General features: G+C 41.4%; 1 protein-coding gene across 3 annotated transcripts in view; it reads left to right on the top strand.

Moving 5' to 3' along the window:
- The window catches only part of UHRF2 (ubiquitin like with PHD and ring finger domains 2), an 87350-nt gene that overhangs the window by 9610 nt on the left and 52202 nt on the right, over nt 1-25538 (top strand). For all 3 annotated transcript variants that reach the window (XM_032212967.1, XM_032212965.1, XM_032212966.1), the window contains exon 2: nt 6648-6890. Coding sequence is in view for 2 of the 3 variants with exons in the window: in XM_032212965.1 (XP_032068856.1) it covers nt 6648-6890 (243 nt within the window). In the remaining variant the exon portion in view is untranslated. The remainder of the gene's footprint in view (nt 1-6647; nt 6891-25538) is intronic.

Raw genomic sequence — 25538 nt, 5'->3', positions numbered from 1 at the left:
TGTGGATGGGAGTAAAACGTGTACTGTTGCATCTTGTCATTCATTGCTCGCCAGACATCATAAAGATCTAGATCCTTCACCATATTTACATAGGCAGACGGTAGTTTCCTTCTTGTGCTTTTCTTGTGAGTACTCTTATAGTCCATCTTACCGTCTGCTATAGCGTTGAAATCCCCTAGAATACATATATTTTGCCACTCTATTTCATTTATCCTCTTATATAGATTAATATAAAATCTCTCTTGTTTTTGATTTGGGGCATAGATTCCAACTAGTAAAATTTTTTTCCCACCATTAATTATCTCCACCATTAATACCCTACCGTCTTTGTCTGCATATATTAATTTGGGGTTCAACCATTCTTTTATATACATTACAATTCCTCTTTTTCTGGTTTGTGCTGACGAGCAGAATGTTTTACCTAGTTTTGGACAGACCAACAGGTTATTGTATTTTTCTTTAATGTGGGTTTCCTGAAGACAGATTACATCTAACTTTTGTTTCACTAGATCCAACAGTACACGTTTTCTTTTGGAAGTTATGTTAAGACCATTTACATTTGCTGATAGTACATTCGTTTTTTTATTTTAAGTTTTAAAAGCTGCTTTTTTATGACTATGAAAAACAAATAAAAAGCATAAAAAGGTTTTTTTATTCTTATTTAATGCTGGTATTACATACTGTTACAATGAAGATAAAAGAATTCACATACTTAATAATTTTACTTTTAGATAATGGCCAAATGTATCCTCTTTAATCAATAAGTATGTATTTTTATTTGTAACTATTGAAAATAGTTGTGGCAACATTTGCCATGGTGATGCAGTGGTTAGAATGCAGTATTGCAGGCTAATTCTGCTCTGCTGGCAGTTCGAGTCTCGCTAGGAGAACTCAGTTTGTTGGGGGCAATTTGCTGATTCTGTAAACTGGTTAGAGTGGGCTATAAAGCACTGTGAAGCAGTGTACAGGTGGTTCTTGACTTACGACCACAATTGAGTCCAAATTTTCTATTAACTGAGACATTTGTTAAGTGAGCTTTGCTCCACTTTACGACCTTTCTTAGCACAGTTGTTAAGTGAATCATTACAGTTAATAAGTTAATGACATGGTTGTTAAGGTTGCAAATAGGGACCACATGACCTTGGGACATAGCAACAGTCATAAGTATTAACCAGTTGCCAAGCATCTAAATTTTAATCACATGACAATGGGATGCTGCAACAGTCATAAGTGTGAAAAATGGTCATTAGTCACTTTTTTCAGTGTCATAACTTTTAAAGGTCACTAAATGAACTATTGTAAGTTGAGGACTATCTCTTATACTACCAGGATTGCTATTACCTGGAAATTATAGGATGAAGGTTTTCTGCTTCAGAAATTCACCTTGAATATTTATTTATTATTAAAATTTATTTATTTATTATTAAAATTTATTTATTTATTATTAAAATTTATTTATTTATTATTAAAATTTATATGCCGCCCAATCCTGAAGGACTCTGGATGGCTTACAAAAGAAGGAAGAGGGGAAAAAAAATAAAGAATATAAAGAGAGCATTAACAAAACAGCTACATTTTTGTTTTTTTCTTTCCCTAGTTGTATTGATAACATTTTGAAAGTCTGAATGGAACTTAAATTATTGTGTGATAATAGATGAAGGAAATTAATACAGTCTGGACCCCAGACTGGATTCCCAAATAAGATGAGGAAAAATACCATTTCCAAACGCTTCCTGTAATTATACCAACATCATACTGTAATTTTAAAAACATTGACTTGAACTCGCAACACATATGAGTGGCACATGGTCTTAGAGGGCTAAAGTAGAGAATGGGATTTGAATTTGGGTCTCTAATACATTTGGTACAATTTGCTTTAACCTATATCAGTAAATGGCTATTTGAGTTCCTTAAGTGGAAGATACAGGCAGTCCTTAACTTACTATCATTATTAAACTTTGAATTATGATGGTAAGTCGTTGTTGTCATAGGTCAAGGCATCACACCACCAGATTGGATTTTTTTTGACATATTTTGTAGTAGTTGGCTCCTAAAGACATAGCGGAATACTCAATGGCTATTAAAGACATAGCGGAATTAAGGATTGCCAATTTGAAGCGGGGCTTTATCCAGCCAGCCAATTCAGAAATAGCAGCCCCCATGCTCTTCAAAGAGAAGAAAGACGGGGTGGGGTGGGGTGGGTTAGGCTCTGTGTTGACTTCCGAGGGATCAATGCCGTTTGCGTAAAAAACCCCTACCATATTTTTGGGAGTATAAGACACACCAATATTTTGAAGAGGCAAATTAAAAAAAAAGTTTTTGAACTCTGCAGACCTCCCCAAAAACAGCCTCTGCAGATCTTGTCAAAAAAAGACCATGCATAGCTTTTAGGAGGCTTATAGAGTGCTCATGGGGGCGGGGGGGGGGGAAACGGCCCATTGTTTGCTAATTTTTGCCCTCCTCAGCCCCCATGAGCACTCTGGAAGCCTCCTAAAGGCTATGCATGGCCATTTTTGCAAAGGGGGTGGGGTTACAGGAGGCTAAAAATGCTGTATTCAGTGTATAAGACGCACCCAGATTTTCAGCCTCTTTTGAGGGAAAAAAGCGTGTCTTATACTCTGAAAAATACAGTATCCCTTCCCCTCATGAAGGACATGTTGAACCACTTAACTAAAGGCAGTGTTCCACAAACTGGACTTGGCAGAGGCGTATAACCGTATATGCATCAGAGAGGGAGATAATGGAAGACCGCCTTTAACTGCCCCCTTGGTGGTTTCCAATTCAAAGTCATGCCCCTGCAGTCATCATGCAGTTCATTAATGAGGTGCTGCATGAGCACCTGTCAAAGGGGTGCTCGTTTACCTTGATAACATCCTTGTCTTTTCTGAGACCCTAGAAGAACACGTAAAGCTGGTGCGGCAGGTCCTGGAAAAACTTCTAACCGCCAAACTCTATCCTAAACTATCAAAGTGAATTCCACAAGACCTCACTGGATTACCTTGGCTATCGTATTTCCAGTGAAGGGAAAGAAATGGACCCAGGGAAAGTGAAAGCGGTGCTAGACTGGCAACCCCCATGTACACACAAACAGCTACAAAGTTTCCTGGGATTTGCTAACTTGTATCGGCAATTCATTCCGGCTTTTGCAGAAGTTGCTCTGCCCTTGACTGAACTTTAAAAACAGGCCATCCCCGACAAAGCCAAAGCCAAACCAATCTATTGGGTGGACAATAGACCATCAAAAAATATTTGAAAAATTAAAACAGCTCTTTGCCAAAGAGCCCATTCTGCAACATCCCGATCCAGAATGGCAATTCATAATCCAGTCAGATGCCAGTGATGTGGCTTTAGCAGCAGTGCTGTTGCAGAAGAACAAAGAGGGACAATTCTTGCCGTGCACATGTGTCTCAAAAAAACTCACCACCACGGAAAGAAGGTGGACCATTTGAGAGAAATTTCCTAGAGTGGGGTGACATGCCATTCGAAGTCTGGATTGACTATAAAAACCTCGAAGCCCTGAAAAGCCTGTGGAAACTGTCTCCCAAGCAATTTCGTTGGGCACAATACTTCAGAAGGTTTAAATTCGAACTGAAGCACATCCCTCCAGAAAGAACTTGCTGGCAGATGCCTTATCGAGGAAACTGCAGTATGACAAAGGAGGGAATAAGTGATTCACCCCATCATTCCCCCCCCAACCAAAAGGCGGCTCAAGTCACCAAAGGCCAGACAAGGCAGTAGCCTATTCTTGGCCAGGACAAGCTGACTGCAGCAATGAAATTGGCGCTGCCAACCGATCCCTGGCTCAACGACAACAAAGTCATCCTGACAATGAGAGATGGCTTAGCTAGGAAGGGATCCAAACTGTACGTCCTTTTGAACTTGAGGCTGGAATTAGTACAGCGAAGCCACAATGCAAAATTGGGAGGTCACTTTGGATTCCTAAAAACACTTCACTTCGTCAGACGTCAATTTTGGTAGCCGAAAATGAAAGCAGAAGTGGAAGACTACATGAAAAGCCGTGCCACTTGTGCAACCATGAAAATATGGCCAGGCAAGCCCCCTGGGTTACTGCAACCGGTGGCTAGTCCTAGCTGACCAAGGGAGGAGATCGCAATAGATTTCATTGTAGAGCTTCCAGACAGCAGCGGAAATAAAGTGATCTGGACAGTCATCCACTTATTATTCCAAGCAAGCCCACTTCATCGCTTGCTCAGTATTACAATCCACTAAAAAAACTTGTGAAGATGTTTGTCAAACACATTTACTGCCTACACAGAGTACCCAAGAGAATCATCTCAAGACCGCGGAGTTCAATTCACTGCCAAGTTTTAAAGGGAGTTCCCGCGGGCTATTGGGTCCACGCAAGGACTTAGTTTGGCTTTCCATCCAAACACGAATGGAGCAGCGGAACATGCGAATGCAATGGTGGAGCAATACCTCCATTATGTTGATTACTAGCAGGAAACTGGTTGGACTTGCTACCTTTTGCCGAAGTCACGTATCACAATGCTGTCCATAGCAGCACTGGATTAACTCCTTTTCAACTTACCAGTGGCATGGAATTTGTTCCCATGTCTGAACTGTCCAGAGAGCCCCCCTCCTCTATGTTTCTGACTGAATGGATGGACACTCTTAAAAAGGGGTGGGAGAATACAAAAAAAGCTTTGGCAGAGGCAGCAGAAGAATACAAGAAACAAGTGGATAAGCACCGCTCGCTCCAATCCTCCTTCCGAGTGGGGGACAAAGTTTTCTTCTCTACCAAATATATAAAGTTAAGGATGTCTAGCAAGAAATTAGGGCCAAAATTTTTAGGTCCCTTCTCAATAGTGAAAATAATTAACCCAGTTACGGTTCAGCTCAGTCTGCCCAGAATTCTAGGGAAAATTCAACCAGTGTTTCATTGCAGCTTACTGAAGCCAGTGATTGGGTCCAACCAAAGACCATTGATCCAGCCTCCCCCTTCTTCAGTAGTGATAGAAGGAGAAACTTACAACGAAGTGAAGAAAATTTTAGACTGTAGATTGTATAGAGGTTGTTTGCAATATTTAGTGCATTGGAAGTGATACCCTTTATCTGAAGCTACTTGGGTGAAAAGTTGGAATGTAAAAGCTGATAGGTTAGTGAAACAATTCCATGATAAATTTCCTGATAAGCCAAAGCTGGTTAGTTATGCTTAACCCCCACATTATTCTCTTTTCAGGATATACTTTTCTTCGGAGGAAAAGCCACCTATCAGGCCTGCAGCTTTCTTTTGAATCTTTGGCCTGCCTATCTCTTATTCTACTATGCCTTTTTCTATTGTGGGAAAAGGGGAGGGGGGATTGTACGGAGTTACTTACTGTGTAGCCAAAACAAAATTCTTTCTAGAAAGCCAAGGTCATCCTTTGTCTCTGCAATTGACCGGAACTGGATGGGTGGAACTGCCAGAATGGCAATGGGAGATTGGACCATGTGATGGACTTGTGGGTTTGGGCCAAGTTCTTGAACTTTCAACTAGGTGGGAAAACCTGGAAGCTTTCAGATTTGAGTTTTCCCAGATGTGCCAACATGGCTCTCTTAATAAATTGGAACTTTGAGCAATACTTTGCCTTGCACTCTGATTTAATTTTGGATGCTATTTGGAACTTGATAATCCCCTTTCTTTCATATGTTAGATACATCAGGTATTTATTGATATATGAAATTAAAGACTCCAGTTTGTGTCACTAGGTAATTCTGAGATTGACTAAAATTGAAACAAGTGTACTTATTTAGAAAGTTTAACAGCATCTTTGTATAGGGGATTACTGTAACTCCATCTCTTTGTTCCTGTATTTTCCTTCTAAAAGGAAGGAAGTAGTGAATTAACATCACATTTTATTTGGAGTTTTACCACTTGTCCTATTCTTACTTATTGGATTATTAGCATAAACAGAAATTGTAGAGAATATTCATAGCTTGGGTTGTAGATTTAGACATGTTTGTCCTCCAAGCTTGCTGCTTGTCTCCTGGACATTTCATTACCAAACTAGGTAACATCTTCAGCAGGGTTGAAGATATTAATCTAGTTTGGTAACAAAACATCTGGGAGCCAAGCAGCAAGCTTGGAGAACAAACCTCTGCTTATAAATAGTTTCTGATACAGGATGACTTTTTAGTAGTTTTCCAGAAATTAAATCACATGACTAAATCCTAGTATCTTTCTTTAACTAAGAAGTAGTTAAATCCAATACTAAACTGATATTGGGCTCCAGGCTTCTCTTGAAGAATACTTCGCTGTTTCTTCTGTTGGAGAAAATAGTGGTAGACAATTTTTACTATTTCCTTCCATAGATCCTGAAAAACTATTTTTGATATCGAATAACTCTCTGAAATGGTGTGGAAAGGGAAGGATCATTTTTATTTTATGTTTATTTAGTTATAAAATAGAAATATAAATATACTAAATAAATGAGTATATTATGGCATTTTGTTCAATGAAGCTTTTCCACCTTTTCATTGAGAGTTCTAAATCCCCTAAAAAACAAAGATGTCATTAATACCAGCTATTAATCATATATTTTATTTTCATGCAAGCTTTTTCTGTTTTTCATGTTGAGGTTTTTATACTATATTGATTTCTTTTAATATATATTTTTCTGATGGATTTCTTTTTGCATTTTTAATAGCTTGAAGATGGCCATACCTTATTTGATTATAATGTTGGACTGAATGATATAGTTCAGCTTTTGATACGCTCAGAGTCTGATGTTCCTTCTACAATTTTGAATAAAAAAGATGGAAAGCCTGGTCCCTGTGCGGTTACCAACTGTAAGAATAAAGCCAAACAAGGAGTGAACAGTGGATCATCAAGTTTGCCATCTACATCAGCTCGTTCATTTCTTATAGATCCTGGCATTGGTGAATACAAGGTACTTGTTTTATTTTTTAAAACTTGACTGTGTCTTCTTACATTTCCAAGCTGATTGTGAATTCATTTTTTAAAAAACCAAGACTATGTATTGAACACCTCTTCTGAAACAGGAAATATTCTATAATGATTTCATCTAGTTTAAATCAGCTAGAACAAAGAAGTGCTAGTGGAATAGCAACTTAGCCATCCCTCCTCTCAACAGCAGCCTCTAGTTTCATATTTTTTCAAAGCTTGGGGGCTCTCTAGAACAGTGCACCCCCCAACCTTTTGGGTACCAGTGACCAGATCTGTGGAGAAAGTTTTTTCCATGGAGTGGAAGGGGTGTGGTTTTGCATGCTGCCTGCATCCCATGGATGGGGCTTTGCTTGTTTGCGTGGCCCGATTGCTGGCATACCACGGGCTGGTACCAGTCCACAGATGGGCGGGGAGGAGTTAGGGAACCCTGCTCTAGAATGAAGTGGCTGGTTGTGCTAGGCAAGTATAACAAAAGAGAAGATATCGGAGCCAATTTCTATAATCAGAAATATGAATTGGCCGATCGTTTTATGCAGTCTTTTCTAAACTCTCTACTTTTATATATATTGGACTAAAGGTTCCATGATTTCAGAATTAAAATCTGCTTTTTTTGCCCTCTGGGGGCTTCAGGTCGCACACATAGCATTATGGGGGATGGCATGGCCCTGTTCGACCCCCCTGCGCTCCCCCTGCTTTTGGCACACGATCCGAAAAAGGTTAGCCATTACTGCTGTAGGCTATCCATATAGGCCCATGATGGCGAACCTATGGCATGCATGCTGGAAGTGGTATGCAGAGCCATCTCTGGGTGCTCAGGCTGTCCCCCATTGCTCTTCCAGGTTCTGGTGCGCCGGCCATCTGGTCTTCACACACACGGGAACACTGGAAATTGGAAGAGCACCGCCTAGTACACATACATCTTCCGGTTTCCAGCAAGCACATGCATACCTGCCACCTGAACTTCCGGTTTCTAGCATGCATGTACATGTGAAGACCAGCTGGCATGCGCACTGGAAACTGGAAGATCCTCTTTCCAGTGCACACATGCACACTGGGTGACTGCTCTTCTGGTTTCCGGCATGCGCACCGGCCAGCTGGTCTTCGTGCGTGCCAGAAACGAAGACCAGGTGGCCGGTGTGCATGTGCACACTGGAAACCGGAACATCATCTTCCTGGCATATGCATGCTCACTGGGCAGCTGCACTTCCAGTTTCTGGCATGTGCATGCGTGAGGCCCCGTTTTGGCACTGGTTCTCCAACACTGATATAGGCTTTATTTTTGTTAAATAAACAAAACAATTTTAAAAAATTCTTTTGTTAAGGTGAAATAACGGTTTTCTTTCTCTGCCCCTCTGCAGTTCATATTTTTTATGTCTTTCCAAATGTTTTAATAAGTTTTAAATTATGAATAACAATAGTTGTAATAAACTGAACTGAACTGAGTTGCCTTTGTATTTAGTACAAAAATCTGCCCTATGCAACATAATGTTAGTTGATTTGAAACAATCATTTGCTTATGGAACTTTTGTTTGAACTGTAACCAATATTATTTCTGTATCCTTAAAACTGGATTAATATTTTAGTTAATGTATTATCATGTACATAGTGTGTATGCTAATATAGCTTAGTAGACAATTGTGATTGCTTTGTCCAGAAAAGTTTTTTTTTTTACAAGAAACAAGACAATAACAATATTTACTTTTCACCTTTAACATTATACAGTACCTGGTCCTAACCCTAACCGTAACCCTAACCATTTCATTGACCAAACAAAAAACAAAGATCTTTCTTCTAAGCTGGATTGACAGTGAGAAAGCTTGAGTTATTAAAAAAAGGGAAGTGATGAAGAATTTATATCAAATTTATAACTAAGGATTCCTTTACTTCCAAATGAAAATCACTTAAATATGAGCCAGCAGTGTCTCAGCTGCTAAAAAAGCCAACACAGTTCTGGGCTGCTTTAAAAGGGGGATAGAATCAAGATCACATGAAGTGTTACTACCATTTTATAATGCCCTGGTAAGACCACACTTAAAACATTGCATCCAGTTTTGGTTGCCACAATATAAAAAAGATGTTGAAACTCTGGAAAGATTGCAGACAAGAGCAAGAAAGATGATTAGGGGACTGGAGGCTAAAACATACAAAGAACAGATGCAAGAATTGGATATGTTTAGTTTAATGAAGGACTAGCAGTATTCTAATATCGAAGGGCCTGCCACAAAGACATGGTTGACCTATTCTTGTCCTGAGGGCAGGACAACAAACAATGGATGGAAACTAATCATAGAGAGAACCAACCTAGAAATGAGAAATTTCCTGACAGAACAATTAATTGGCTTGCCTCCAGAAGTTGTTGGTGCTCCAACACTAAAGGTTTTTAAGAAGAGATTGGACAGCCATTTGTCTGAAGTGGTATAGGGTTTCTTACTTGAGCAGGACTAGAAGACCTCCAGGGTTCCTTCCAACCATTCTGCTTACCGAGATTAAACTTTTTATCAAGAAGTCTCTTTGTTATGGTAGTTTATCAAGAAAGAATTTAAGGTATCAACAGGATATCAAGAAACAGCAAAATGTTTGCTTTGCAAAACTTAACTCCCCTCCCCCCTGAACTAGGCTTCAAAAAGATTTGAATCTTGGAATAACGTTATTGTCACTTGAATGTACACTAATTGGCATACATTAAAATGACATTTCATTAGCTTAAACTTAGCTTATAATTTTAGATTGTGTTCCTTCCTAAATAATAATCACAGCTACGGTCATGAGACAGTCAAACTTTCAAACACAACTGTTGATTTATAATCCATTGATTAAACACAGCTTTATAGAGTCTCTACTAATCCTAAAACTGAATGTGTTACAGAAAAGTGTTTTTGTTACATTGCTTGTTGTGAAAATGCTTTCTTTAGGATATGTAACTGATTAGGTATAATTTCTAATTTAGTATAATATTGTTAACTTTTTCTTCTATTAAAGAGAACAAATGATATTTTTTGATTAAAAAATATGAAGGCAAGACCAAATCAGAGAAAATTCAAAATTATTATTGTTGTGCCATAAGCAATAGTAAAACAGTTAAGCAGAAATCATGCCATGTATTATCTGCGCATATGCCTGCTGGTTATCTGTTTGTAACCTCCAATTGGTAGAAACGATGCATCACAGGGTAACAGTACCTCAGATGGGCTAACTTAAAGAATGCATCCAAAATTCCAGACCTGTGGGATTGAAATTTGGCAAAGTTGTGGTTGCTCCAGTGCTGACATTCCTCTGCTGTCTGCCACAATCACATAAACTTAATTTCTAAAGCTCCCTTCCAGTTTCCTACAAGGAAAGTCAGTGGTGAAACCAGCAGGAAATTGGAAATGGTTTCTACTCTCACAGCTTTATTGCCTCTTGTGGTCATTATTGTTCTCTGAAATAATTACCCAATGAGTTACAGATTGTCTAGTTAAAGTTTAAATATCTGTTGACTAAATTATATGATGTAATGCTTGATGTGTGCAGTATTGGGATTCTAAATCAGGTAAATAAACTTCAATTCTGATGTTGCCTTCCTTGAGGTACCTGTCAGTAGTTCTTAAGGAGCTGTGGTTTTTCCTTGGGTTGAATTGTAACTACAAGGGCTCAGGAAAATATGAACTATGAATGTGACAGTTTATTTCTTGATTTATTCTTTTGGTTCCTGATTTCTATTGGAAAATTTCAATAGTGGTTATGGAATCTCTGAAAATTAATAGATTGAGAGTATGACATTTAGAATTTTCTTTTATTACAGTACTGTAATTTGGTGTTTTTTATTGGGACTGCAATTTTTTTTAAACGATATTTTTCTGGTTTCTGACATGCGGTATTCCATGTGAACCAGAGTGGTGGGTTGCAGGAGGTATGCCCCGATATGGGCGTACCGGAGCCTGCCTGGAGCACCGGGTACCATTCCGTTCCGGTGCTCTGGAGGGCCTGCCCGCGCTCCTAACCTGTCTTTAAACTATTTTGTGCTTCCATGCACGTGCACGACACATACAACACCTGCGCGATGTTCCGCTAAGCATCTGAAGCATCGCGAAGGTGTTGCTGGAAGGTAAGATGCATGCGTGTGCTGCACGTGTACATGTCGACAATACCGGGCCCATTCCAACCATACCGGTTGGAACGGGATCCAGAACCCACCACTGATGTGAACCCATGTCCTGCTTGATGTGGCTGAAAATGTAAAAGCCTTTTTATTTGCCTTGTTTAATATTCAGTTCCCATAGAAATTTGTTGAAATACATACTGCTGCAGCTAGAATTCAAGCATTGTTAATAGTTCAGTTCTTAGAAGCCATTTACCTATGCTTCTATCTTCAGTGCTATAACTGAAGTATGGTCATAACTCTCATTCTTTTTATGCCAGAAAAGTGCTATTTCTTTTGTGAGGTTTATGATCTTGTGGTTACAGTCAATGGATTATGACTAGATTCAGTCTTTAAGATAGTTCCATCCAATTCATTCTCTTGTTACATTCATTCAGTGTCCACATTCAGACGGACAAAGTAGTAGAAGAGCATATAAAATGGCTGGAACAAGAAGGCCCATCATTTTTATAAAATAGTACTATATGTGGCTCGGGATTTTTGTTAGGTTTAAGTTCATATATAAATTCAGCTCCTACTAGTTGTCTGAATGTATTTTGGAATCTATATAAATTCATTCACACCCACACCCATCCTTGTGTCATTGTTCTTTGGATCCTATAGGTTTATAGCTGGCTATTCCCTTTCTTTCAATTATATGCTTGTCCTTGTGCATGAGTGATTTTTTTAAAATCCATTCGTTCCTTTCATCAACTTTCTGCCTCATATCTCTTTCCTCATATAGAGGACTATCAGATCTTATTTTGCCTTTAAGTAGTTCTGAAAGTGATTTTCATTGTAGTAGAGGATCATAAAAATGGATGCTATCTGTCTACTTTCATGACATTTGTATAGAATTATGTTTGCCTTTAGAAATGTAACATTGAGTTTATGTGTAATGGGAATATTAGTCCTTATTTATATCCTTATTTGTAACTATTGGTTTATGATTGTACTAGATTTCATTCACTGGGAAAGAAAAGTTCAAGTTCATTTGGTTCTGTTTACTTTTATGACCTATCCAAACAATTTTCCTCTCCTTCTTCCTAAATAATATTTTGCTTGAAATTAGAAGTGCCTCTGCAGCGTAGGAAAACTTTTAAATCTGTAAACAAGGCTGTGCAGGGGGAAGGAAAATATCTTATAGTAATTAATGCTTTAACAATTGCAAATATAATGATTGGTCAGATTCTGAAAGCTATCTTTTCTGTCAGTGCTTATGAACTACTTTGTAGTTCAAAGCCATTAAAATAATCCAAGTTTTGAACAGTGGCATATAGTAACATCTAGCTTAGAGGTTATTTATAAATTAAAGAGACAAATTTTACATTACATATAAATATGTGCAAATATTTTTTTTTTAACAAAGAACAGCTTTGTGAAACGAAAATTTTATAGATGTGAGAACTCTGGGTTTGTATAGGTGCGTGTGCATGTAGATTTTACTTCTGGGATATCTGTTGTCAAATCCTGAATTTCCCATTTAAGATTGTGAGTTTCTTTGCTTTTTAAAATTAGAATTATAACATATATATGAAACCGCCCCTCCTTTTCCATGCTTGTTTCAAGGCAAAACTTTATCTCTATATAGAAATGTCATCTCAGAAGGTAGCAGCACTTGAAGATCTTTTCTGCGTTCACCTTTTAAAATGAGTTGAGTTTATTGGTCTTGTATGCCGCCCACTCCCGGAGGACTCCGGGCGGCTTACAATAAAAAGGGGAAGGGGGTAAATAAGACAAAACAACAATTCAAAATACAACAACATTCATAGTTACCGTGGGGCTGGATACTTCAACAGCCCCCAGCCTGCCGGAGCAGCCAGGACTTAGTGGCTTTACGGAAGGCCGGGAGGGTAGTAAGGGTCCGGATCTCCACGGGGAGCTCGTTCCAGAGGGCCGGAGCTGCAACAGAGAAGGCTCTTCCCCGGGGGGTCGCCAGCTGACATTGGCTGGCAGATGGAATCTGGAGAAGGCCTAGTCTGTGCGATCGAATCGGTCTTTGGGAGGTAATTGGCAAGAGGCGGTCTCTCAGGTACCCAGGTCCGATGCCATGTAGGGCTTTATAAGTAATGACTAGCACCTTGAAGCGTGTCCGGAGACCAATGGGTAGCCAATGCAGCTCGCGGAGGATAGGTGTAACGTGGGTGTATCTAGGTGCATCCACACTCGCTCGCATGGCTGTGTTCTGGACTAACTGAAGTCTTCGAACATTCTTCAAGGGCAGCCCCATGTAGAGCGCGTTACAGTAATCCAGTCTTGAGGTCACGAGGGCATGAGTGACTGTCTGAAGGGCCTCCCGGTCCAGGTAGGGTCGCAATTGGTGCACCAGGTGAACCTGGGCAAAGGTCCCCCTGGTCACAGCCGACAAGTGGTGTTCTAAAGTCAGCTGTGGGTCCAGGAGGACTCCCAAATTGCGAACCCTCTCTGAGGGGCGTATAATTTCACCCCCCAGACTGAGGGATGGAATAGTTAGCCAATCTTTGGGAGGGAACATCAATAGCCACTCGGTCTTGTTGGGATTGAGTGCAAGCTTGTTCATTCCCATCCAGACCCTGACAGCCTCCAGGCACTGGCACATCACTTCTACCGCTTCACTGAGTTGGCACGGGGCGGACAGATACAATTGCGTATTGTTTTCATATTGATGGTATTTAATCCCGTGCCAGCGTATGATCTCACCCAGCGGCTTCATGTAGATGTTAAATAGAGGGGGGACAGGACCGAACCCTGCGGCACCCCATAATTGAGGGGCCTAGGGGTCGACCTCTGCCCTCCGACCAACACCGACTGCGACCTGTCCGAGAGGTAGGAGGAGAACCACCGAAGGACGGTGCCTCCCACTCCCACCTCCCGTAACCGTCGCAGGATACCATGTCGATGGTATCGAAGGCCACTGAGAGGTCAAGGAGCACAAGGATAGAGGGGTGACCCCTATCCCTGGCTCGCCAGAGATCATCGATCAGCGCGACCAAAGCAGTTTCCGTGCTGTAACCAGGCCTGAAGCCAGACTGAAAGGAATCCAGATAATCGGTTTCATCCAAGGACCATCGGAGTTGAAAGGCCACCACTTTCTCAACAACCTTCCCTACAAAGGGCAGGTTGGAGACTGGACGATAGTTGCTATCGGCTGGGTCCAGAGAAGGCTTCTTCAGGAGGGGTCTCACCACCGCATCCTTTAGGAGGAGCGGGAAAATTCCCTCCCGGAGAGAGGTGTTAACTATCGCCTGGATCCAGCCACATGTCACCTCCCTGCTGGTCGAGACCAGCCAGGAGGGGCACGGGTCCAGTATACTGGTGGAGGCACTCAACATTCCCATGGCCTTGTCCACTTCCTCAGGAGAGACAAGTTGAAACTCGCTCCATAAACTCCGCTCAAGACCTTCCCCCAGTACCTCGGCTGGTACCGTGGAATTGGAGTCCAGCTCCGTCCGAATATGAGCGACTTTATCTGTTAGAAACTGAACAAATTCCTCAGCTCTACCTTGTGAAGGGTCATCCGTATCCCTCCCTTTCAAGAGGGAGCGGATTATTCTAAACAAGGCGGCTGGGTGCAATTCAGCGGATGCAATAAGAGCGGCAAAATGCGCACATTTCACCACCCGTATTGCCACGAGATAGGCTCTGATAAAGGCTCTCACCAATGCTCGGTCTGACTCAGATTTACTGGCCCTCCAGTGGCGCTCTAGACGTCTCTTGACGCTTCATCTCCCGGAGTTCCTTGGTAAACCAAGGAGCTCTCCTGGATCCGCTACCTCGGAGAGGTCGCAAAGGCGCAATCCGGTTTAGAGCCCCCGCTGCCGCTGTATTCCAGGCAGCGACTAAGGACTCCACCGGACTGTGGACGAGAGTGTCAGGTATTTCTCCAAGCGCCGTCTGAAATCCCATAGGGTCCATCAGGCGTCTGGGGCGGAACCACCTAATCGGTTCCTCCTCCCTACAGTGGGGGATTGGTTTCTGAAAGTCAAGCCTCAGTAGGAAGTGATCAGACCATGACAAGGGCAAGATCTTAATGCCCCTCAACTCTAGATCACGTCTCCACTGCTCCGAGAGGAGTACAAGGTCAAGTGTGTGATCCGCTGAATGAGTCAAACCCCGAATTACTTGGGTCAAGTCCATGGCTGTCATGGAAGCCATGAACTCCTGCGCCCGTCAGAGCGTTCACCTAGCATTGGCAGGTTGAAATCCCCCAGCACCATAAGCCTGGGGAACTCTACCGCCAGCTCGGCTACTGACTCGAGGAGCGAGGGGAGGGCTGTTGCAACGCTGTTGGGAGGTAGGTACGTTAACAACAAGCCCACTTGACCCCCAAGGTCCAACTTCACCAACAGGGACTCACACCCGACAAGCTCTGGAGCAGGGATCCTACGAGGAACTAAAGACCTTCGGACGATGACAGCCACTCCCCCACCCCTTTCTCTGGGGTCGCGGCTGATGAAGCACCTGAAAACCTTCTGGGCACATTTCAGTGAGGGGGACTCCTCCCTCCGGGCCCAGCCAGGTTTCAGTAATACATGCCAGGTCTGCCCCCTCATCTAATATTAGGTCCCAGATGAGGGGAGCTTTGTGAACCACAGACCTGGCATTTAGCAGCAACAGCCTGAGACCAAGGTCCTGACAACTCCCGCCATCTGTCCCTGGAGTAGAACTAATAGGGCCGGAAGGGGGGATAGCTGCGACGTAGCAAATCCTCCTTCCTCGGTAATGGCTAGCCCTGAAGTTCCCATCGTACCTGCCCCTCCCCGTAATGACCGTAATGCTCCAGCCCACTCCCGCAATCATAGGCTTCATTTCCCCCCTCACAGCCTCCGTTCCTTCCGGCAGGCGATTTATATCAGTCATTCTAGGATGGGAGATAGACCTGGGCCCCCCTACCACTTCTGCAACAGCACTCAGTGGAGGAGGTACCAGGCTGCACTCCCAGTCCTCTCATACATACATAGCCACTCACCCATACAGTCCCCACATAAGTCAGGTAAAACACAGAAAATACAACAATAATGAATTTTAAAAAGTGGGTACAGACATCAAACAGGCACACCATCCACACCACATTCATAAGATTTGTGGAGCACTGCGTTAGTGCGGTTTGAGATAGTCAATGGTGCGGAAGGAGGAGGGAGAGCTGCTCTGCCCCTCCCTTCCTCAAGTCCTAAAAGACACCCAAAGCCAAAGGTCCAAAAATCCGTGTTGGGTGAGGCGATTGTAAATGGAGGGCAGATGGAATGGTGTCCCCAATGGTTGGAATAATGTTCTTGGGGTAGCGGTGGGCGGCAGTAGTCGCAACAAAGGAGCAGGGACATAGATCTGGAAATCTGAGAGTCCAAGTTCGTAAACAAAGAGAGCCAGATGGTGAAGATGGTAAAAAAGGGAAGGAGGCTCCGCAATCGTAAAGGAAGGCGGGGAGAGGATGCACTGCAAAGAGGCCCTGATCGAGTGGAGCCGGGGGAGGGTGCTGAGGGGGAGCAAAGATGCCAAGCAAAGTCCGCTGCCCCCTTCCATCCAGCGCCGCACGAATCGGCCAACCCACTCCCCAAAAGTTGACAATAAATTGGTGCAAATCCAAGGGCTCCTTCCAATTCGTTGAAAGCAGGAACAAGACCGGCAAGACCGCCGCAAGTTGTTGAGGTGATACGGGAGGGGAGGGCACCCGGGAGGGCCATGGTGGTGTCAACGAAGCCTGCCGCTCGATCCCCTTTGGTGCCATCTGGGCCAGCCACCCCCTCCCTGGCACGATGATCTCCTGTACAGTCCAGAGTAGTCCAAGGCTCTCTTGGGTCTCCCGAAACCAGAAAATAGTCACAAAGTGCTGGCGTCGTTAAAACTTCCGGGAGCGGCATTGCCAGCGTGAAGGCGCCATCTTCGCTGCTCGATAGGAAAAACCGGCAAAACAACCACGTAGGCTGGGAGCCAGCCGAGAACGGCGACTCCCCAGCTAGTCGCCTGCCTGGGTCCCCTGGATCATACTCTACCATTAGAGCTCCTTTCCGGAAGACTCGCAGCTAAAACTGGTGATGTTTCCAGCATTCCTTCTGCCTATCCAGCCGGAGCAAGAAAAGCTGCCGACCATACCGCAGCTCGCACATGCGCAAAAATGTGACCATGGAATCTATGTAAGTGGCCTATTGCTTCAAACCTTGTGATCATCACTTCCAAATAGTTCCAGTTTACTTTTTAGTTAATCTATAGGGACTATTTGTATCACTTCCCCCTTTCCCCCTACAAAGATACTTAAAATCACTATATTCTTGTTAGATGAAATACAATAGATTTAAGCATTTTTCCCTTGCCTTTTCCTTTTTTCCTACCAAATTCATTAAATTCTTTTTTTTTTCAGTTGACAGCAGAGGGACAATGATTTTAAGCTCATTTCAAGTAGAAAGAAAGAGAACTTTTCTTACTCCTCTTGGAAAATATGTGTGTGCATGTATATATGTGTGTACACACACACACACACACACACACACACACACACACACACACATACTATACCGTGTTTCCCCGAAAATATGACATGTCTGGATAATAAGGCCATGCCACATTTTTCTGGTGGGCAAAAATATAAGCCCTCCCTGCCTTCGAAATATCAGTGAATGGTGCTCTGCACAGCTGGAGAGGGGAGTTGCACGAGTGGCTGTTCCGCTCTCACTTTGGCAGTGGCCGCTCTGGGCGCACACTCTATGGTTGTATGCTCTGTCAGCAGCTGGCCCACAACCATAGAGTGTATGCCCAGAGCGGCCACTGCCGGTAGACTTTGTTTGGAAGCCGCCGAAAAAGCCATTCTGGGATGGTGGCAGTGGCAGCAGCAGTGGAGGTGCTATGGCTCTGCGTGGAGAGCTGGGCCAGGGCATCGTGAGACTGGGAGGTGCGCAAGCGGGAGTGGAACAGCTGCTTGCACAACCCCCCTCTCCAGCCATGCAGAGCGCCATTCACTGGCATTTTGAAGGTGCCAAGCTGCGGGAGCAGGGCGGTGGCAAACAGGTGCTCAAGTGGCTTGGCGATACCCCTAGGTCAGTGAATGGCGCTGTGCCCGGCTGGAAGGGGTTTGCCGGGTGGCTGCTTGTGAGCCTGGTTGCTTCATGGCTGTTGTGTTACGCTGCTGCGACAGCGCAACACAGCCATTCGCCCATGAGACTGTGCCTGGCTCTTTGGGAGCCCGCTCGCAAGACAGCAGCTGCCTGACAACCCCAAAACAATAAACCCTCCCTCATAATAAGGTCCAAGCCATATTTTGTGGGTAAAAAGAAAATAAGTCTTATTTTCAGAGAAACACAAATACCCTAACCCTAAACACACCCTGGACCTTACCAACCACTGCCTAACCAACACATACTTCATCCATAATTGACAAAGATGCAAACAGATAGAAGGAGCACCCATGGGATCAGCGCTCTCACCCGTCATCGCAAACTTATACATGGAACATTTTGAAACTAACGCCTTAGATAAATCTGAACACAAACCCAAATTGGGTTAGATATGTTGATGACACTTTCGTGATTTGGCCACACGGGAAAGAAAAACTGGACAACTTCCTCACACATCTCAACAGCCTACATGCCAAAATACAATTCACTATGGAAATAGAAGCAAACAACCAATTTCCCTTTCTGGATGTCCTAATCTACAAAAAACCCAATGGCTCCCTAGGACACACCATCTACCGGAAAAAAACACACAACCAACCGCTACTTAAACGCACAATCCCATCACCACCCTGCACAGATCAACTCTGTAGCCAAGACCCTTATCTCCAGAACCAAATGCTTAGCTGACAAAGACCACCTGAAAACTGAATTACACACTCTCACAAACGTATTAATCTCCAACAGATTCCAAAGAAAAACAATTACCAACCTAATCCAAAGGGAGATTCCCCCAAAAAATTGACACACAGAACCGGACAACGGCATCGCCCTCCTTCCTTACATCAAAGGCACCACAGATAAAATCAACAAAATTCTCCACAAACACAATATCAAGACAGCCTTTAACACTGACCAAAAAACAGCCAACATCTTAAGAAACCCCAAAGACAAAATCCAGCTAGAAAACCAAGGAGTCTACGAAATACCATGCAAAATCTGCCCTGCAACATACATAGGACAAACAAACAGGAGAATAAATGCACACATTGCAGAACACAAGAACGCAGTAAGGAAAAAAGAAAAAACTTCCTCCCTTTCCCTTTTAAAGCTACAGGACATGAAATTAATTTTGAAGGAACCAGGTTAATCTCCAAAACTGAACACTTCAACAAGAGAATAATTATGGAAGCTATCAGAATAGAGAAACACCCCCACAACATGAATAAATTACGATATCTCCCGCCTACCAGACATCTGGAAACCAGCCCTTGTCAACAAATGAGCCCCACCCACGACCCAGGCCGTTACAACATGGAACAACAATGGACACACAGCCAGCACCAATCAGCACCAATCTACCAATCATGCATGATACATCCACACAACCAATCATTCCACTTACTGAAACAAAGCCAGCACTCCACACCCACCCACCAAGATTTATAGAAAGACGGCAGCTCCGCCCATGCTTTAAGCCCAAAACCCAGCCTGAAGATGGCAAGTGAGACCTCGCCAAAACGTTGCCAATATAATCTCAATCTTACATGGGAAAAGACCCGAATACAAGACCAGGATATATCCTGTGTAAGATTGAGATTGTCTTGGCAACATGTTTGTGTGTGTGTGTGTGTGTGTGTATACATACATACATATATGTACATACATACATACACACATATATACATACATACATACATACATACATACATACATAAGATTGAGAATATCTTGGCAACATTTCAATTAGGTCCCACTTGCCACCTTCAGATGTTACACCACAGCCATCTGCTCAGGACATTACATCACCGAACTCAGGAGGTTATAACGCAAAGGCTCAGGATGTTACAACGCAGCCAACCCCCCCAGGAGGTTGTAGCACAGGACTCAGGATATCACTACAATAGAGCTCAGGATGTCATCACACCGCCTATTACCCAAGTTGTTACAACACAAAAGAACAATAGACACATAGTCAGTACCTCAGTCACACAGGATGTTACGAAACAGCCGACTAATCTGCAAACATCAACTCCATTAACTAATCAAGATGTTACAACACAGCCAACGTACAGCAACAAAGCCAGCACTCCACACACCCCCACCAATATTTATAGAAAGACGGCAACTCCGATCATGCTTTGCTCGCACAGGCCTGAAGCCGAAGGCACCAGCCTGAAAATGGCGAGCGGGACCTCGCCGAAATGTTGCCAAGACTCTCAATCTTACACGGGAAAAGATCCGAATACAATAAGACCAGCATATATGTGTGTGTATACATAAAAAATGGTCATTGAATCTGTATGTGGTATTATGTACATTAGTGAAGAGGCAGTGGTGAAATTCAATTTTTTTTACTACCGGTTCTTTGGGGTGGCTTGGTGGGCGTGGCAGGGGAAGGATACTGCAAAATCTCCATTCCCACTCCACTCGGGCCAGCAAGAGGTGGTATTTGTTGATTCTCCAAACTACTCAAAATTTCCACTACCGGTTCTCCAGAACCTGTCAGAACCTGCTGAATTTCACCCATGCCAGAGACTGAAATACAGTCCTATGACAGTTTCTCAGTGCCTTTCACTTCATTTTTTTTTCAGTTCCAAAGGGTTTTATTTCTTTTAAAAAACACAAATATTTCATCATTCGTCAATCATTAAAACATTGAAGTACAATTTTTTTGTATGCCCCTCCCTCCCTCCACCCCCCAACCCCCCTCCTCCTCCCCCCCGACTTCCCAGAACCCGTACACGGTATGGATTTTTAATTAACAGTCTAAAATCTATTGAGAAAAAAGAAATAAAGAAATTAATGACATTCTACATTGACCTTAGCTTCTTCTTGCTGAACTAACTTTAAACAATTTAAATCATTTCTGATCTTAAGCATAGACTAACTGGAATTTCTTGGTCCCGTATTTATTTTGTATATAGTCAATCCATTTTTTCCAGTCTCGTTTATATCTCTCATTTGAGTGATCTTTAAGATATGCCGATATTTTAGCCATCTCGGCTAAGTTTGTGACTTTCTTTTTTTTTTTTTAAATATAATTTTTATTAAACATTATTATCTTTAAAAAACAGGAAGAAAAATACAGCGACATAAATGCAACGACATAAGCAAGACAAATCATACATAACAATATAAAGTAAAACATACAGATACAAATGCCGTTTTAAACATACAACCCCCCCTCCCCTCCCCCCCCACGGTGACAGTCATTCACAGCCCAGTTTTTTCTTTCTTTCCTCATTGTTAGGTCTCTAAGCCACATCTTCTCATTGCAAGATTCAGGGATCTATTACGGTACCTATGTTAACTTTCCCCATTTTAAGTCCCTGCTGTTCTCCTTGTCGCCCACATATACCATAGGTTCCAGCTAAGATAATGTTCTGTTTCTCCTTTGTCCCTCAGCCAACCCGTCATTCTGTCCATTTCTGCACATTCGTAGATCTTTTTAATTATAGCATCTTCCGACGGTATAGTAGTGGATTTCCAAAATTGTGCATAGGTTATTCTTGCGGCCACAATTATATGCAGGCTCAAATGCCATATTGAACTGCTTATGTTTTCTGGTTTGATGCTTAGTAACAGGTTTGTGACTTTCAATGTCCATTCTTGGATTGTAGGCAAGTCTTCCTTCTTCCAGTATTGCGCCACCAACAGTCTTGCTGCCGTTATTAGGTGCAGAATCAAGTTAGTCTCTACCACTGGAAAATCAGTACATATACCTAATAAAAATAACTGAGGAGTAAACTTTATCCTTCTTTTAAAGATATTTTGCATAACCCACCATATTTTTATCCAGAATGCCTTAACCTTTTGGCAGGTCCACCATATATGATAATATGTAGCATCAAGAGAACCACACCTCCAACATTTAGGCTGTACATTCGGATACATAGAAGCCAACTTTTTAGGATCTAAATGCCATCTATAGAACATCTTGTAAAAATTTTCTCTCAGATTTTGAGCTTGTGTAAATTTCACATTTCTTACCCAGATTCTTTCCCATGTCTCCAACATTATTGGTTCTTCAATATTTTGAGCCCATTTTATCATACAATCTTTAACTAATTCTGTTTCCGAATCCATCTGTATTAATACATTATATATCCTCTTTATATGCATTAAGCTTTGATCTCTTATTTGTTTAAACAAATTATCCTCAACTTGGATAAAACCAATTTTTTGATCTATTTTCCACCTAGCCTGTAATTGCCCATACTGGAACCATGTTTGAACTACCTTCTCCTCTTTTAATACCTCTAAGGATTTTAATTGTAATACCCCCCCCTTTCCGAGGTAAGAAGCTGTCTGTAAGTAATTCTATCCTGTTTTTGTGCTATATTCATATTTTCAATTGCGTGTCTAGGAATTGCCCACATGGGTATCTTGTCATTTAATTTATATTGGTATTTTTTCCAGACCTGCAGTAAAGCATTTCTTAAGATAAGACTTTTAAAATTCTTATCCAATTTTTTGTTGAATAACAGGTAAGCATGCCAACCATATACCAGATCGTGTCCCTCAATATTCAATATTCTATCATTGGTTAAATGAGTCCAATCACTAATTACAGATAATGCCACTGCATCATAATATAGTTTTAAATTAGGTAGTTTCAATCCTCCTTTCTCATGTACATCTTGCATTATTTTCATCTTTACCCTCGGCTTCTTTCCTGCCCATACAAATTTGTTGATACCCTTCTGCCATTCTAAAAGATTCGCATCTTTTTTAAGTATAGGTAACATTTGGAAAAGAAATAAAAATTTTGGTAAAATGTTCATTTTCACTGCCGCTATCCTACCCAGCAAAGATAAGTGCAATTTCTCCCATTTTTCATCTCCGTCTGTATACTATGCCAAAGTGGTTCATAATTATGCTTATATAATTTCCCATTTGAAGTTAAAATGTTAACTCCAAGATATTTGACTTTTTTAACTACCTCACATCCTAGCATCACTCCTAATTCTTCCTTTTGTTTAGTATTCATATTTATAGCTAATATTTTTGTTTTTCCTAAATTTATTTTAAAGCCAGACACTTGACCATATTGATTAATCGTATTCATTAAGACCGTACTGGATTCCTGCGGTTGTTCCAATATTATGACCAAATCATCCGCAAAGGCGTGGACTCTATATTCTTGCTGCCTAATTTTGATCCCTTTTAAACCATCCAAGCCCCGTATTTTATTCAACAGTACTTCCAAAGTTATAATAAACAATAATGGGGACAAAGGACAGCCCTGTCTTGTACCTTTTCCAATTTGAAAAGAGTCTGTTAAACTTCCATTGACTATGATTTGTGCTGTTTGCTGTTGGTATATTGCTTTAATTGACTGTAAAAAATTATCTCCTATCTGCATTTTTTGCAATATCTTCAGCAGAAATTGCCAGTTAACTCTATCAAAGGCCTTCTCAGCATCCAAAAATATAAACGCAGCAGGGATCTGGTTGTTCTTTCCCAAATATTCTAATGCATTAATAATTAATCTGACATTACTTTTCATCTGTCTCCCCTATATAAAACCTGTTTGGTCCGTGTGTATCAATTGTTGAATAACCAACATTAACCTATTTGCTAATATTTTAGTAAAAATTTTATAATCTACATTCAGTAATGAAATAGGTCTATAATTTTTAGGTTGAGTAGTATCTTGATCTTCTTTGGGTATCAAAAATATAAACGCTGTCTTCCAAGATGGAGGCACTTTACCTTCCATTTGAATCATATTAAATAATTCTCTAAGAGGTTCTACCATTTCTAACTGTAAGTTTTTATAGTAAACCGCTGTCAAGCCATCTGTACCTGGTGCTTTCCCTGACTTTAATTGCTTAATTACCTGCAAGATTTCCCCCGAGGTTATTGGTTTCAATTTTTGCCTATGCTCTTCTCTAACTGAAGGTATTTTCTCTTTATCTAAATATTTGTCTATATCTAAACCATTAATTTTACCCCCTTTATACAGTTCTGTAAAAAATTCCCGGAAGGCCTTTTGAATCTCTTCCTGTTGAAACACCTCCTTCCCTCTGTAAATCAGTTTAGATATATTTCGAGTTTTCCTTTTTTTCCTAATCTGATAAGCTAACCATCTGCCAGGTTTGTTTGCATTACAAAAAGTATTGTGTTTTGCATATAATAAATTAGTGGCTACCTGGTCAGAGATCAACATGTCAAATTGAGATTTTAATATGTTAATAGCTTCCTTAACCTTTATATCGTCTGGGTTCATTGTTAACTCCAACTCTTTTCTCTTAATTTCCTCTTCCAGTTCTGTTCGTTTTAACCCTTGTTTATTTCTATGTGTTTTATTTATATTCATCAGCACTCCTCTCATATACGCTTTGCTTGCATCCCATACGAATTCCATAGATGTACCCTTATTCATATTCAAAACAAAATATTCAGATAGTAATTTTTTACAATCATTAATATACTTTTCATATCTAAATAAGTTTTCATTCAATCTCCAAGACCTTCTTGCCTGCACTACCCTTCCCAACTCCATCCAAACTGGGTTATGGTCTGAAATGACCCTAGCCGCAATCTTTCTCTTCTTGACCCTAGAAAGCAAATCATTAGTGGTTAGTATAAAATCAATCCTTGAAAGGGATTGATGCCTGTCCGAGAAGAAAGTGAAGTCATATTCCTCTGCATTTCTTTCTCGCCAAATATCTCTCAATTCAAAGTCATCCATGATGTCAAAGAAAGGTTTGGGTAACTTTGCTCGCATCTTAGTATTTAGGCGGGAAGTCTTCTTATCTCTCTTAGTGTCTATCACACCATTCCAATCACCCAATAGTATACAGGAACTATAGTCCCACTGTACTAATTTAGCATGAAGATTTCTATAGAATCTATCTTGCTGTTGATTGGGAGCATAAATTCCCAAAAGTAATGTCTTTTTCCCTTCTAGGATTAAGTCTAAAGCAATATATCTTTCGAAGGGATCTGCTTCTATTAATTCAGCTTTCATATATTTTCTTAAGTATACAACTATACCATTCTTCTTTTCCATAGCGGAAGCTGCAAAATGTTGACCAAGTTTTGAGTTAATCAAATATTTTTGATCAGTTGACTTGATATGAGTTTCTTGCAAACAAATTACATCATTCTTAAACTGTTTGAGATAATGAAATATTTTTTTCCTCTTCTGTGGAGAATTCAGTCCGTTGACATTCCATGTTAAAATCTTAGTTGTCATCTTTGGTTGGCTGAAGCATTTTTAGAGCTTCCTGCATGGCCTGTTTAACCTTAGGTCTAGCTCCTCCCACTGCTTCCAGACTTGTTGTTGTAGTTCCTTGATCGATGGCCGGTGATTGTTGATGCTGTTGCTTTTTAGCTTGTTTCTCCATTTGTCTAGTAGTCATGCGGCTAGGTCTTTGTTCCATAACACCTTGCACTTCTAGAAAAGAGAGATGCTCCATCT

The sequence above is a fragment of the Thamnophis elegans genome, chromosome 3 (genome assembly GCF_009769535.1).
Source record: "Thamnophis elegans isolate rThaEle1 chromosome 3, rThaEle1.pri, whole genome shotgun sequence".
NCBI classification, from domain to species: domain Eukaryota; kingdom Metazoa; phylum Chordata; class Lepidosauria; order Squamata; family Colubridae; genus Thamnophis; species Thamnophis elegans.
This window is presented reverse-complemented; position numbering and strand designations above follow the sequence as displayed.